Genomic DNA, 15,678 nt, shown 5'->3' on the forward strand with positions numbered 1-15,678 from the left:
TATTGACTTTAGAAAGGTTTTTGTTGGTCAATGGCGCAGTCGTTTTCAGTTCCTCAAAACAGTAGCACGCCAACAATGCGCCTGACCAACAAACAGATGGGCATTTGCTATTTTAACAATGTGGCGCTGGACATGAAAATGATAACTGCGTCAGGCTGAAACTAGCACTTGTGTCGCGCCTGGTGTCGCATTGCGCAGGGTGTATGATAGGGCCCAAAGTGACAGCAGCCTAATACACCTGCTGCTCTCTCTGTCGTTTAATGTCAGTCAAACAACAAAAGAAAACGAGAGAATCATCCACTGCTCTTCACTGAGTACCTTTACTAATTTGAAGAAGAATCAATGTATATTAATTAATATTGTGAAGAGTTTTATTTTTACATTTGAGTATTTAATTTCTGCATAGGCTATAGGCTAAATAGTTAATTTTATTTTCATCTTTTTTCTATTGTATTTGTCCTATTATTTATAATTTTGTTTTTTCATGGTATTACTGACTGTTTCAACTCACTGTTGTTGGTTGCCAGTAAAATTTCTCAGATTAAGGAGTTGGGGGGTTTTATGAAAGCATTGACAGGGGCCACCTTACAGAGTTTTGCTTAAACTCTAAAAAATGCTGGGTTTAAAATAACCCAAGTTGGGTTGAAAATGGACTAACCCAGCAATTGGGTTGTTTTAACCCAGCAATTGGTTGTTTTAACCCAGCAATTGGGTTGTTTTAAGCAAACATTTAACCCAACAGCTGGGTTAAAACAACCCAATTTCTGGGTTAGTCCATTTTCAACCCAACTTGGGTTATTTTTAACCTAGCATTTTTTAGAGTGTAGGGCCTCCAGAAGTGTAGGACCGGCACTGACCCATGGACACAATAACTGAACTTCAGATCACAATTAGAAGGCTCATTCTCAGGAAACAGTGCCATTTATCATAGAAAATGCCATGAAAATGCTGGTATTTAACAACACTTTAGAAAAAACTCTCAGTAACACTTTACAATACGGTTCATTAGTAAACATTAGTTAACTACATTAGTTAACATGAGCTAATAATGAACTGCACTTATAAAGCATTTATTTAACTTTTTTTATGTTAATTTCAACATTTACTAATGCATTGTTTGTTAACATTAGTTAATGCACTGTGAACTAACATGAACAAACCATGAACAGCTGGATTTTTTATGAACTAACGTTAACAGAGATGAACAAATACAGTAACACATGTACTGCTCATGGTTAGTTCATGTTAGTTAATACATAATCATGTTAGTTAACTAAGGAAACCTTACTGTAAAGTGTTACCAAAGTCTCTTATGCTGACCAAGGCTGCATGTATTTGGTCATTAAAAACAGTAACAGCGTGAAATATATATATATTTTTTTAATCTATTGTAATATATTTTCAAATGTAATTTATTCCTGTGATCAAAGCTGATTTTTCAGCATCATTACTCCAGTCTTCAGTATCACATGATCCTTCAGAAATCATTCTAATATGATGATTTGATGCTCAAGAAACATTTCTGATTATTATCAATGTTGAAAACCATTGTGCTACTTCATATTGTTTTGGAAACCATGATAAAAAAAAAATGGATTCTTTAATGAATAAAAAGAAAAAAAAAACAGCATTTATTTGTTATAGAAATCTTTTGCAACTTTATAAATGTCGTTACTGTCACTTTTAATTAATTGATTGTGTCCTTTCTGAATATGAATCTATATATAATGTATATGCAAACTAAATACAGTAAAATCAATCAAACAAGCATTGTCCAGTTAGCCCCTGCTGGTAGATACTTATAACTACACCACCTTTTTCCAAAAAGCTTCTCTCTCCACTGGCAGGCATTCAAAAACAGTTCTGTTCCTGAATGCTTTTAGATTGATTTGGAGATACGCATAACATTGTCAAATGACATAATTTTCTGAGAATGAGAACTGCTAACAAATTGAGCTAAGCAACAGATGATTTGTTTATGCAGCTTTCTATGTCTATTCTCCTATGCAAAACATCCCAAAAGTCACATTCACATGTGAGAATGAATGAACGCACGAATGTACGGGCGGATGATTATGAGAAATGATTTGTAAAAAAAAAATGCAGAGTAGCTGCATCATCATACTATTCTGTCTGTCTGTATGTCTCATTTCAGCTGCTACAGTCGCTTGTTCTTCCTGTTTCCTTTTATTTTGTCACTCACTCTGCTGTTTTTCTTTCTTTCTAGAGTTCAATACTTTTGCTGATGTCATATAAAATGTCTTTGATCTAAACTTGACTCTCATGTTCTTCTCGCTGTTTGTGGTTGTTCTGATTTGTGTTCCGTTTTCTGATTTGTGTTTTTCTCCTCGATGCATGCTAGTCTCACAAGCGACTTTCCAAAGTAAGCATTTCTCTCTTCTGTTCTTCTCTCACCCTTATTTACACCCGCTGTGTCTGCATACCTCCTCCAGTGATCTGTTTCGCTGTTATTGATTTGTCTTGTCTGACTCTGCCTGTTTGTGTGAATGCAAGTGTGTGTCCAAGTGTTTGTTTAAACAAATACACAGATTCCTTTCTCTCCATCCGCTTTCCTGTTAGCAGCCGTGTTTGTCACCAATGATTCATTTGTTCTGCATAATAGTTTGGTGATCGGTTAAAGAGATGAAGAATTTGACTTAGGCCTGCACAGTAATGTTTCAATTATTGTTTATTGTTATCATTTAAGTATTAATATCTTTGGTTTCACTTTATTTTAAGGTGACGTTGTTACAGTGTAATTACACAAATAAATAAATGGAATAAGTGTCTGTACTTATGTAAGGTTTGGTTTAGGAAGAGTTACTTGTAATTATGCATCATTTACTGTTATTGCTATAGCAAGTACATGTAAGATGTGTAACTGTGTCACCTTAAAATTAGGTGTTACCTTTTCTTTTTGCATTTCATCCGAACTATTGCAATTTTAATGTAAGCGCAAATCAAGAGAACGTCAAATCATACGCATGGTTTATTTCACCTCATCTAGTTTATTACATTTATCATGCACATTAATACATTATCTGCATTATGAAAACTGGTAAACCCTTAAAAAAACTAAAAAAAACACTAAAACAGTGAAATTCCTAACATTAATTCCAATAATTTCAGACGTTAAAACAACCAAAAAGACTTTGTATCGTAGCACAGATGTTGCACAAGTATACATTCATTCCACAACCACAATCTCAAACAATGTAGTCGAGATTCGTGTATGGATTTATTCGATGTAATCTCATGAGTATTCGTATATATTTTCCGTAAAACACGGTACATTTACTTACGCTTCCATAGACACTAAAACGCACAATATTGACGTATCGACAGCACTAAAACGTATATTATTTACATATGAACAACTTTACAGACGTGCAAATGTGTACGAATCCTTATTTATGAATATTAAAATTGTGGCATTAAATATCTCTACTGCTTTCAGTTGCCATATTAATGACATTATGCATTTATTAAGCGCAGTTTACTCATCTACTTAATCATAAATTATAACATTTTGCTCTGTTCTATGATTTCTGTTGAAAGTTTGTTTTGAAGGATTACATAATGTTAAACAAGACTACATTTTAAAACCTTTAAATGAATAATTTCTGTAATCATTTAACCATTATTTATTATGTAATATTTATTTTGATTGCCATGGAACACCAAAGGCGTTTTCTCAGTATAGTTCTAAACTGTGACTGACAACAGAACCATAAAATACAATAATTAATAATGATGCGTTACATTTATATAGCGGTACTCAAAGCGCTTTACATATAGAAGGAGGGAATCGAATCAACCACCACCAATGTGCAGCACCACCTGGATGATGGTGCAGCCATATTGCGCCAGAACGCACACCACACACCAGCTTATTGGTGGAGAGGAGACAGAGTGATGAAGCCAATCAGAAAATGGGGATGATTAGGAGGCCTTTTTGTGCTCTGTAATCCAAATCTTTAGAATCAGGGATTCACAATATATATTCATTTTTAATGGTATCATTATTAGCCCAATAAGAAAATTTGGCCGATCTATTAAGCTGATAAATAATGGATTATTTTCTTCAGCTGAGACACTTCAGATGCGCACTGTTCGCCATTATGGTTTTTAAATTGCTTGAAATATGATTGGAATCACTTAGAAAAGGAAAATACAGTTAAGTGCAACATGTGCAGCGCAAGTCTGTCATATAGGCAACATAAAATTATAATGAGAACATTATAATTGTGTGCTTGGGACATGGCCTTTATTGGTGAGACTTTTATTTTTGTAATCAGGCTCTCAAAAATTATATAAAAAATTGGATTTAAATGTATCGGCCAATATATCGGTTGTTGGCTTTCAAATATAAAGGGCTCCATTTTAACGATCTATGTGCACGGCGCAGGTGATGTTAGCATGTCTGAATCCACTTTTGCTAGTTTAATGACATACGTTTAACGCAATAGTCGGCACTCCAGGTGCATGGTCCAAAAGGGTTGTACCTAGTCTCTTAATGAGTCATGGATGTGTTTTGGGCGTAACATGCAATAAACCAAACCGAGTCTCATCTCCCCTTCCCTTTAAAAGCCAGTTGCGGAAAGACTGAACTCTTCTCTAGAGAGGAATCCTTTTATTTTTTATATTTAAAAATGTTTGTGTGCTGCTGCGCATCCCTGTGTGTGTAATAAGCAGAGTGTACACACGTTGTGTACCCGCCTATAGGCGCATATTATTAGCGCGCCCTTTAAATAACACAAAAAATACTGCGCTATTGACTTTAGAGCAGGTTTTTGTTGGTCAATGGTGCAGTCGTTTTCAGTTCCTCAAAATAGCAACGCGCCAACAATGCGCCTGAACACACCTGGTTTTCAGACCAGCCATGGGTGAACAGATGCGTGCCGCTGGACGTGAAAATGATAACCGCGTCAGGCTGAAACTAGCAAAAAACACTCATCGTGCCTGGTGTCGCATTGTGCCGGGTGTATGATGGGGCCGATAGAATTAACGGTTATTGGTATTGGCCAAAATTTTCATAGCGGTACATCCCTATTTAGAATCCATGTGAACTGACCCAAATTCTCGCCCTTATTCAGCGATCAAATCCCGCACTCGTTATAAATAAAAAAAATGCAAAAAAGCCTCAAGAAGCTTTACGACATGTTTTACGGCAGTGACATCAAATGCTCATTGGCTCTCATTTAGGTTGATGTGCTTTGAGTGACATTTTTTACGGCATAAACAATGTGCGGCTTCACAGAGTGGATCGGGATAATACACTCAGCCATTAATATCTTAAATTCTGCTCTGTACCTCATACAAAACTATTATATCCCGCCAGAGAGAATACATTATTCTGTTTACACTTGTTCTGTCTGTTATGTTTTTCTTCATAACTGTACATATTTTTTAAGAAATTGTTATGGGTAGGTTTATAAGCAGGAGTGGGATTAGTGGCTCAAATTCAAAATATCTTTTTAATGCTATATTGTTACTAAAATTTTAATGTTCCTACACATTATAAAACATTATGTTTATATATACAAATAAATATACAAATACATTCATAAATATTTAAAAAAATGTTAGCTGTATATACGTAATAAAGTTTACATTTAAATGTTGTCAGTACGTCCATATTGTACATTTAAGGATCTATCGAAAAACATACAAAAATGTACATTTTTATACCTGTAAATGTTACATATTAATACCTTGTTAATACGTATTAATACGTCACTGAGAAGATTTGCTTGTAGATTTATTCGCAAACAGCACAGGCAGACTGGCTGTATTACTCGATCAATATCGCAATGGAGATCGCCAAACTCGGACATACATGTTTGCCTGTGTTTTCAGATCATCAGTGCATTTTTTGCTGCCCTGAGAAAGCATGTGCGCATGGTTAAAACTGCGTGATCTCATCATGGCCACCACCATGAGAGGACCACCTTTGTGTATATTAAATAGATTTGAATAGGGGATTTTACTACACTGATATAATTCTTCATCTTATGAATAGGTGCATTAATTTATGTTTGGGGTAAAAAAGCTGGTACTTTTATAGATTTGTTTGGTATTAATATATATTTTAATAGACATTTATTTCTACTAAAAGCCTCAATTTTGACCTCTTATGTTATTTTATTGCAATAAAGCCTTGGAATTAGGCTTCATATATATTTTTTTACAAGCATAATGTTCCTATAAAGCGCTGTTAGGTAGGCAGCTGACTGACACGATCAACACAGAGGTCTTGGGTTTGATTCTTAGGGAACACACATGCGTTGTTTGTCACTCATGGATAACGGCATGTGCCAAATGCATAAAATGAGCTTCCAGTTTCTCTGTTTTTCTTTTTCATTCTGTTTTCATTGCTTTACAGTATGACAGATTAAACCTGATTAAAGTAAGCATTTCATGTTGTTCTTCGTTTGACCCCTGAACTAACACTACCTTAAGTGTTAGTTCATCCGTGTTAGCACCCCTGAACTATTCTTCCAAGCCCTTTCTCAACTGTCTCTCTCTCTCTCTCTCTCTCTCTTTCTGTCAACATTTACACACGAAAGACCCGTCTCACACCTCTCTTGAGTTTAGATCAGATTAGCCCACATTAAACCGCCCAATCCCTGAGCCTTGACAGAATAGAGCAGTATGTGTGTTAGCAGGTCTGTGGGAGTTTATCTATAGATTTAAAGGGTCATGGACAAGACACAAGAGCTGTGTGTCCATCTAATCTTTCACAGTAAAACACACACGCACACACACCTTGTCCTTCTTTTAGGGGCAGTAGGCTAATTGAATGGCTTATCGGCTGACACACTCCTTGTCGTTTTGTCTGCTCACTTTAACCTAGACTATAAAACAAGTGAGCCCATTATGTGTCGTACCTCAAACTAATAAAGCGTGAGAATTTGTCTTCAGCTTAAGTGATTCCCCCATTTCATTTCATTCAGAAGATCAGTAAAACTAGTTAATCTCTATAATGCAGACTGTTTTTGGAAAGACGTGTATCTCACACTTCCTTTTCTATTGGCAAGAACATTTATTTTTTCCACGTCTACCGGAGTTGTCTCCTAGACCGGCGATCATGCCCTTAATGACCCCAAGAAATGTTTTTGACAATTTGTCGATTCTTTTGAAACAGGAAGTTGCGGTCGGACATATTAAAGGGTTTGACCTTTTAGTTAATGGCACAGCCTGGCGAGTCACACACTAGTGTGTGAAAAAATAGTCACATTGTGAGATATAGTCATAAGTATGACTAATTCAATTAATTTGCAAGATATAAAGTCATAGTTTACGAAAATAATCCACATTGCGAGGCATAATGTTATAGTTACGACTAATAAAGTTACAATATAAATATAAAAGACATAATTATGAATTGCAATATAAAAGACATAATTATGACAAATAAAGTCACATTTTGAGACAATGTCATAATTGCGAGATATTTAGCGTCACAATTATGAGAAAAAGTCACTGTGAAATATAAAGTCATAATTATGACTAATGAAGTCAATTTGCAAGATATAAAGTCATAATTACGGAAAAATTATCCACATTGCGAAGCATAATGTGACGATTATGACTCATTAAATTTACTTTACAAGATAAAGTCATAATTACGAAAAATGAAGTCACATTTTGAGACTGTCATAATTGCGAGATATAATATCATAGTTATGAGAAAGTCACATTGTGAGATATAAAGTCATAATTATGCCTAATTAAGTAAATTTGCAAGATTAAACGTCATAATTATGAATAATGAAGTACATTTGCACGCTATAAACTCATAATTATGACTAATGAAGTTAACATGTAAAGTCAAAATTACAAAACAATTATCTACATTGTGAAGCATAATGTGATGATTACGACTATAAAGTTACTTTACAAGATAAAAAGTAATAATTACGAAAAATAAAGTCACATTTTGAGACTGTCATAATTGCGAGATATAATATAGTTATGAGAAAGTCCCATTGTGAGAAATAAAGTCATAATTATGACTAATGAAGTAATATTGCAAGCTATAAATTCATAATTACGAGTAATGAAGTTAATTGGCATGATATAAAGTCATAATTACGACAAAATTATCTATATTACGAAGCATAATGTGCTAATTACGACTAATAAAGTTACTTTGCAATATAAAAAGTCATAATTATGACAAATAAAGTCACATTTTGAGACAATGCCATAATTGCAAGATATTTAGCGTCATAATTATGAGAAATAGTCACTGTGAAATATAAAGTTGTAATTATGGAAAAAATTGTCCACATTACGGAGCATAATGTGATGATTACGACTATAAAGTTACTTTACAAGAAAAAGTCATTATTACGAAAAATAAAGTCACATTTTGAGACTGTCATAATTGCGAGATATAATATCATAATTATGAAAAATTCACATTGTGAGAAATAGTCATAATTATGACTAATGAAGTAAATTTGCAAGCTATAAAGTCATAATTAGAAAAAGTTATGATGATATAATCGAGACATAATATCATAATTTCATTGCAATTTAAATTCACATTACAAGATATGTAGTCAAAAGTATGAGATATAAAGTTGCAATTGTGAAATATAAAGTCGCAATTAGGCTACTTTAACTCTTGAGGTGGAAAAGGGCTTCCATATTCTGTAGAGCGTTTGATTAGACTATAATCAGGATTTCCCTCTACACACGAGCTGATCCAAGAGGTCATCCATATATCTGGTTCATTTTCCAAGAGAATGCAAATTTTAAATATGTATATTTACTAAAAGTTTTTAGTACTCTTTTATCTGTAAACTAGCATATCGATTGCCTGAAAACTAACCGATATAAACTTGCAGACACTTTTAAGGGTCTTTAATAGATTGTTTTGGCCTGAGCGAAACAACATTCAGGATCATCTAGACTGAGCTAGACTGTTGGGTTATAAATAGAGCGGTAGTGATGTTACCCCTGTACACAAACACCCCCTGAAAAGTCTCTTTAAGTTTCTATTTTGGTTCGTACGGGTGTGAATTTGTCTTATTCCCATGACATTTCACCTTTGAAACTGCTCATTTAACCATCTATTTTTGTATCGCGCTATTTGTGGAAAGGCCAAATGATGTATACACGTGTAATTATCCAGTGAAGGGAAATGTCAGTATAACAGACTTTACCAGCTGCCACATGACAGGCCCTCGGCCAACCCTCACAGTCTGTAAATACACACTCGGTGTGAGGGGGCGTATGCAAATAAAGCTCTGCATAGCTACTCTTTTGCTCTCCATAATATAATAATTTTCTTCTCCTTCTCTTGCAGAAAAGCCAGAGCTGGTACAACGTAAGTCACACTTCCTCTTAATAATGTGTGTGTGTGTGTGTGTGTGTGTGTGTGTGTGTGTGTGTGTGTGTGTGTGTGTGTGTGTGTGTGTGTGTGTGTGTGTGTGTGTGTGTGTGTGTGTGTGTGTGTGTGTGTGTGTGTGTGTGTGTGTGTGTGTGTGTGTGTGTGTGTGTGTGTGTGTGTGTGTGTGTGTGTGTGTGTCATCCAGGTAAACCCTACGTTATGAAGAAAAAATGTCCCCACAAAGATGGCAATATCTGAAATCCTTGTGGGTCGATTTTTTTGGTTCCCATGAGGAAAAAGCTTATAATCAAACTAAATGATGTTTTGTGAATGCAGAATGTTTTCTTTGATGGTTAGGTTTAGGGTTAGGATATACCGTTTGTACAGTATAAAAAGTATTATGTCTATGAAAAGTCCCCATAAAACATGAAAACCCAACATCTGTGTGTGTGTGTGTGTGTGTGTGTGTGTGTGTGTGTGTGTGTGTGTGTGTGTGTGTGTGTGTGTGTGTGTGTGTGTGTGTGTGTGTGTGTGTGTGTGTGTGTGTGTGTGTGTGTGTGTGTGTGTGTGTGTGTGTGTGTGTGTGTGTGTGTGTGTGTGTGTGTGTGTGTGTGTGTCATCCAGGTAAACCCTACGTTATGAAGAAAAAATGTCCCCACAAAGATGGCAATATCTGAAATCCTTGTGGGTCGATTTTTTTGGTTCCCATGAGGAAAAAGCTTATAATCAAACTAAATGATGTTTTGTGAATGCAGAATGTTTTCTTTGATGGTTAGGTTTAGGGTTAGGATATACCGTTTGTACAGTATAAAAAGTATTATGTCTATGAAAAGTCCCCATAAAACATGAAAACCCAACATCTGTGTGTGTGTGTGTGTGTGTGTGTGTGTGTGTGTGTGTGTGTGTGTGTGTGTGTGTGTGTGTGTGTGTGTGTGTGTGTGTGTGTGTGTGTGTGTGTGTGTGTGTGTGTGTGTGTGTGTGTGTGTGTGTGTGTGTGTGCGCGTGCGCGCGCGTGCGTGTGCCTGTGTGTGTGGACATGTTTTTCATGGGGACTCGTGTCACTGTGGGGACATAAATTGATGTCATCATGGGTACAAAAGCTTATAAATCACACAGAATGATTTTTTTGGGAAATGTAAAAATGCAGAAAGTTTTGTGTGATGGGAAGGTTTAGGGGTAGGGTTAATGTAAGGGGAGAGAATATACGGTTTGTACAGTATAAAAACCATTACGCCTATGGAGAGTCCCCAGAAAGATAGCGCACCAGACTGTGTGTGTGTGTGTGTGTGTGTGTGTGTGTGTGTGTGTGTGTGTGTGTGTGTGTGTGTGTGTGTGTGTGTGTGTGTGTGTGTGTGTGTGTGTGTGTGTGTGTGTGTGTGTGTGTGTGTGTGTGTGTGTGTGTTTATACTTGCTCTATTGATTGTGTGCCCACCTACTTTGAAATATAAACAGCCATTAATGTTACAGTGTGTTCTTTGTGATTATTGTTTTATTGTAGGGATTGTGTTTGTTTTTTAGTAGAGAATTACTTTCAAATTGACTTTGTGTGTGTCAGATGTGAACATTGATGTGATCAAACAAGGATTCTTGTGTTGTTTTAATAATGATTTACAGATCTGTTGCTCTTTCCTCTGACATTCAGCGGTTCATCTGCAAATATTATCTGACTCACGATCTTGTTATCAATTTCCTCATATTGTACATCTATGTGTCAACGTGAATGATAACAGCCATCCGCTTCTTCACACAGTTTTGGGTCAACACCATTGTTGTGCATCACATAGTGTGTCAGAAATTATAGCGAAATACCTTAGTAGTTTCGTGGTACTATGAGGTACTTTTTCCTAAAAGAACAATATTGTTGTGGTACTATTTTTGGTTGCACTTTATTTTACAGTCCTGTTTCGCATGAACATACTATGTATTTATTGTAGTAATGACACTATAAGTACATTGAAAGTGCATGTACTGTAAAATAAAGAGCATCCACTATTTTAAACAATGCTTTGAATATGTCAGGGTACTTTTTATATTATATAATTCATTATCATAATAGTGCGGAGCCCCACACATGACATGCAGGAAAGATATCATGGCCACAAATTAACAATTCGTTCCCATGACTTATAATACGTCAGCACGTTATACTAATTTGTTTGCTCATTTTAAAGTGAAAATAGCAACTATATTCTTTTTACACTAAGTGAAAATAGCATATTTTCTTTGCAGTAAGTGTAAATAGTAGTTAGTCCCCTCGAGGAACATTTAAGGTGTACGTGGACTGGGTATTCCTCTGCAATGGTTCCCCTTTTACCATCGGCGAGCGCGAGGAGAAATGTAGCATGCCAGCCTCAGCCACCGCTCCAGTGAGAGAAATTCCTGAGTCAGTTCCAGTGAGAGAAAAACGGGTTGAAAACAAACTCAACACGTGATGCTTAGAAATAGTGGCAGATACTATTTGCATGTCAGTGTTGTTGTACATTAAACGGTATGTAATAATAACACTTACTGTAAATTAGGGCTTCACGATTTGAAGAAAATCTCTAATTGCGATTATTCTGGTTAAAATTGTGATTTGCGATTTAAAAAAAAAAAAAAAAAAATATATATATATATATATATATATATATATATATATTTTTTTTTTTTTTTTTTACAAATGAAGTGTGTATATATAAATATATATATATTGTGTTTATAAATTATGACTAATAATAATTACTATTGCTAATAATATATACGTACATACATATATATATATATAATATTTAACAAAATAAGAAATATTACTATTACAGTAACATTTTCATTATTAAAAAAAAATTCTATTTAAGAATAAATATAACAATATAATAGTAATAATATTTATATTTTACTGAAAACTTATTTTACAAAAAACTGCAGGGTTACCTGTTAATATGCAGGCTGCCTATGTCTAAAAATCACTAGAAATGTCTAAGGATTTATAATAAAATATTATATTATTATCATTATCAAAAATCTGTGATATCAATTTCTTAATTTTTTGTCAGGAGGTAAGCAAAATCAAGAACAAGAAAAACATATGGATTGTCATATACATTTATTTAGAGAAGTATTATATTTTCTATTTTTTACCCACAATAGTATGGAGTGAGCACTGCTGGGCATTATACACACTCATGTTTCATTCATATTTGCGGCCAGAGGGCGCCCTCGAGCAGAAACGCCACATACGCCTCAGAGAGAAGTAACATAATGAATAATGAAATATAATGAAATCCCTAATGTGAAGCTAGCACTGTAGATAGAAACGCTTTGACTGATTAAACATGAAGACAATAAACACACGACTGCATCGAGATATGGTGTATTTGAGTTCTTCAAGCCTTCTCTGGTATTTTCATAATAATAAAGTACATTATAATGCAGTGCTTATCGACATAGACTTCATCACTGTATAGAATACTATAAAATAATCCATTGTGCCTCATTCTGTGATAAGAAGCCACATCAGCTCACATAAAGGAAATATCAAACACTCGACTGACGAAATGAGTTAAAACATGTTATTAAACGTTGTCTTATTTTTGTTTTTTCACACTCACGTTACAACTCGCAGCCTTTACGATTTCATAATTGCACATAAGCCAAATTGCGATTGCGGTTCGATTTCGATTAATCGTGCTGTAAATTATTATATTTATTAAAATTATTCAAACGGATGTCACCTAACTGGGACAATAAAGCCCTCCCTACACCTACCCCTAACCGATAAACTCTTTATTATTAAACATACGTTATACACTTTATTTAGACTTTTCAAATATTTTCTTCATTTATATTGAAAATACAGTAAATGCCTTTCCGGACTGATATCTAATGCAAAAGGGAGTAGAGCCGAACTCGGGTCGATTTGCATTAAAACTTTCTGCCACATGCCTTAAGGCTGATTTAAACTTCTGCGTCAGGCTTTAGCCACTGTGTGTTGCACATGTAGCCTATGACGTACCCTGATGTGCACCTCTCCAAAAATATAACAATGCGTCAATTCTACGCGGACCGCAAGAGCTGTGATTGGTCTGCCTAGAACCCCTCCCTCAGGTCTATAAATACATTTTAAAAATCTGCGATAGGAGTGTGTGTGTACGGAAATGGGATGAAAGTTTCATCCTTACATCTGCTATATAACACAATATTTTGTAGTTCAGAGATTCTTTATGTCAGTGAATAAATACATAGATCCGCTGAGACACATTAGGGTGCATTTCGTTTTGTGATTTCAACGGATTGAATAAAGTCTCCGCAATGGCAATCGGTTGAAGCGCTTGTCTGTGCACGAGCCACCGACACTGAAAACAGCGCCACGAGCTCTGCATGATTTCAAAAACGCTTTCCAGCGTCAGATCGCCTCTTATTTAACTCTACTAATCAACTAGAGATGCTTATTTTGTATTAGATACAACAACTCAAGCTGCAAGAATCACTGCTGCTGCTACTCCGACAGTGTACAAAACAAGCTGCTTCTTCTTCGGCTTTTGCCTTGATATTGTGGGTTACACCATCAACATGCCTGTGGACACTGCCTACTAGCGGCCTGCATGTGTAATTGCACATTGACGCAGACAACAACGCAGAAGTATAAATTAACCAACGCTTGTAACTTGCGGTGTAGAGGATACGGTGTAGGTCAGATGCAGAAGTATAAATCAGCCTTTACCCCTACACCATTGCTACTGTTGACAAACCTGCGTCTTCTGTCGTTTTTTCTAGCCCAACCAAACATCAGTGGGCGGAGTTAGTGTAAATAGACACTTTGTTTAAGTAAACTGTGTGCACATTATATTAATTGGTTCCCTCGGTTAACTAAACCATGGCCATGTTGTAATATTGAATGCCCTTGTTTTAGCTAAAGCACAACGAGGGAACAAATTACAACGTGGACGATTTACTAAATCGAGGGAACAAATGATTATATCGTGCACATGATTTAGTAAACGAGGGAAGGAATTAGCAAATCGTGGCCATGCTATCTTTTCTCCTGGGGCTCCATAATACAATAGAAATATATATTTTTTTCTTCTTTTTTTTTAGACCATTATCCACAAGAGAGCGGCATAACACCGTAACCTTTCAATCACTTTTCATTCCACAATATCACCCTTTTTCCTTCAATCCTTTATCTTTGCTTTCTTTTTCTGTGTGTGGTTCTTTTTGTCTGCTTCTCTCTTTCCTTCACTCTTTCTCTTCAGCATGAGAGACAGCACATTCTCAGAGTAAGCATGATTTTACACTCCACTTCCTGTTTCCTCTCACACCTAACGTCAGTATGAGGACTGAAATGAGTCTTGAAGGCTTCTGTCGTTCTAATGATGGCTTTGGCATGCGTGTGGTCCTTTAATGATGTAATCATAGCACCTCCCTTAATAAACTTTTGTCAAACCAAACGCTAAAGCACAGGATGCACGGCATTGATACCCTCTTTTGAAAAAGAAGTACACTTTAGCATACTTTTAAAAAGACTGCTTATTACAGAAATAACTGACGAGCAATTAGGGTAAAATAAAATATTCTGTAATGTAATTTATTTTGAAACATATATGTGATGCATTTAAATATAAATACTTTAGTATGCTTTAGTATGTTAGTCAACTATTAATCTATGTCTAATCAAATGCTCTACAGAATATGGAAGCCCTTTTCCACCTCAGCTATGTTAATCAAGTGTACTTATTCTGTGTACTTAAAATGTACTTAAACCATTCATTTGACGTTAATACAGTGTATTTAAAGTGTACGAAAGTGGGCTCTTTAAATGGCCTTTTATTTTTTATTCATATTTTGTTATATGCAAGCACAGTCTTTTAAAAATATACTTTTTAAGATTTGAAGTACACTACAAGTGCACATTCAATACAATAAAGCGCACTTCTTTTTCACGAGAACCTGCATGGCGGCAGCGTTAGAGTCTTTGCATCTCTTTGATTGGCTCTGGTTCTCAGCGGGGTGATGTGATTGGTTGATACACTGCATCTGCTTGGATGTGAGCTGTTTGATGCATACTAAGTGCATACTGTGCAGTTCAGCAGCAGGATCTCATGCAGTGGTATTGACGTTATAAAGTGTAGTATATTTTTGATGCATTGTCTGTGGAGTGTGTGTGTGCGTCTGTGTGCGTTCACATGGGCAGTGATGATCTCCCATGGCCCTGAGAGCTCTGTGATTACATCTCAACCGTCTTCATGAGTTCTGAGCCCGACTGACCACCAGAGCGAATGTTGGCTACTTCATTGATGTATTGCAGATCAGCTCAATTATGTTTGGTTTAGAAGAGACAGCTGATTATTACAGATCAA

General features: G+C 35.6%; 1 protein-coding gene across 8 annotated transcripts in view; it reads left to right on the forward strand.

Moving 5' to 3' along the window:
- Positions 1 to 15,678, forward strand: part of LOC307131774 (protein Aster-B-like) — a 90,675-nt gene that overhangs the window by 37,328 nt on the left and 37,669 nt on the right. For 4 of the 8 annotated variants that reach the window (XM_079825681.1, XM_079825682.1, XM_079825685.1 and 1 more), the window contains exons 3-4: positions 9,320 to 9,340; positions 14,575 to 14,598. In XM_079825681.1, coding sequence (XP_079681807.1) covers positions 9,320 to 9,340; positions 14,575 to 14,598 — 45 coding nt within the window. The remainder of the gene's footprint in view (positions 1 to 9,319; positions 9,341 to 14,574; positions 14,599 to 15,678) is intronic. The other 4 variants (XR_013817226.1, XR_013817227.1, XM_079825684.1 and 1 more) reach the window with 1 other exon arrangement.

This window comes from Gobio gobio, assembly GCF_949357685.1.
Source record: "Gobio gobio genome assembly, chromosome: 9".
Taxonomy (NCBI): domain Eukaryota; kingdom Metazoa; phylum Chordata; class Actinopteri; order Cypriniformes; family Gobionidae; genus Gobio; species Gobio gobio.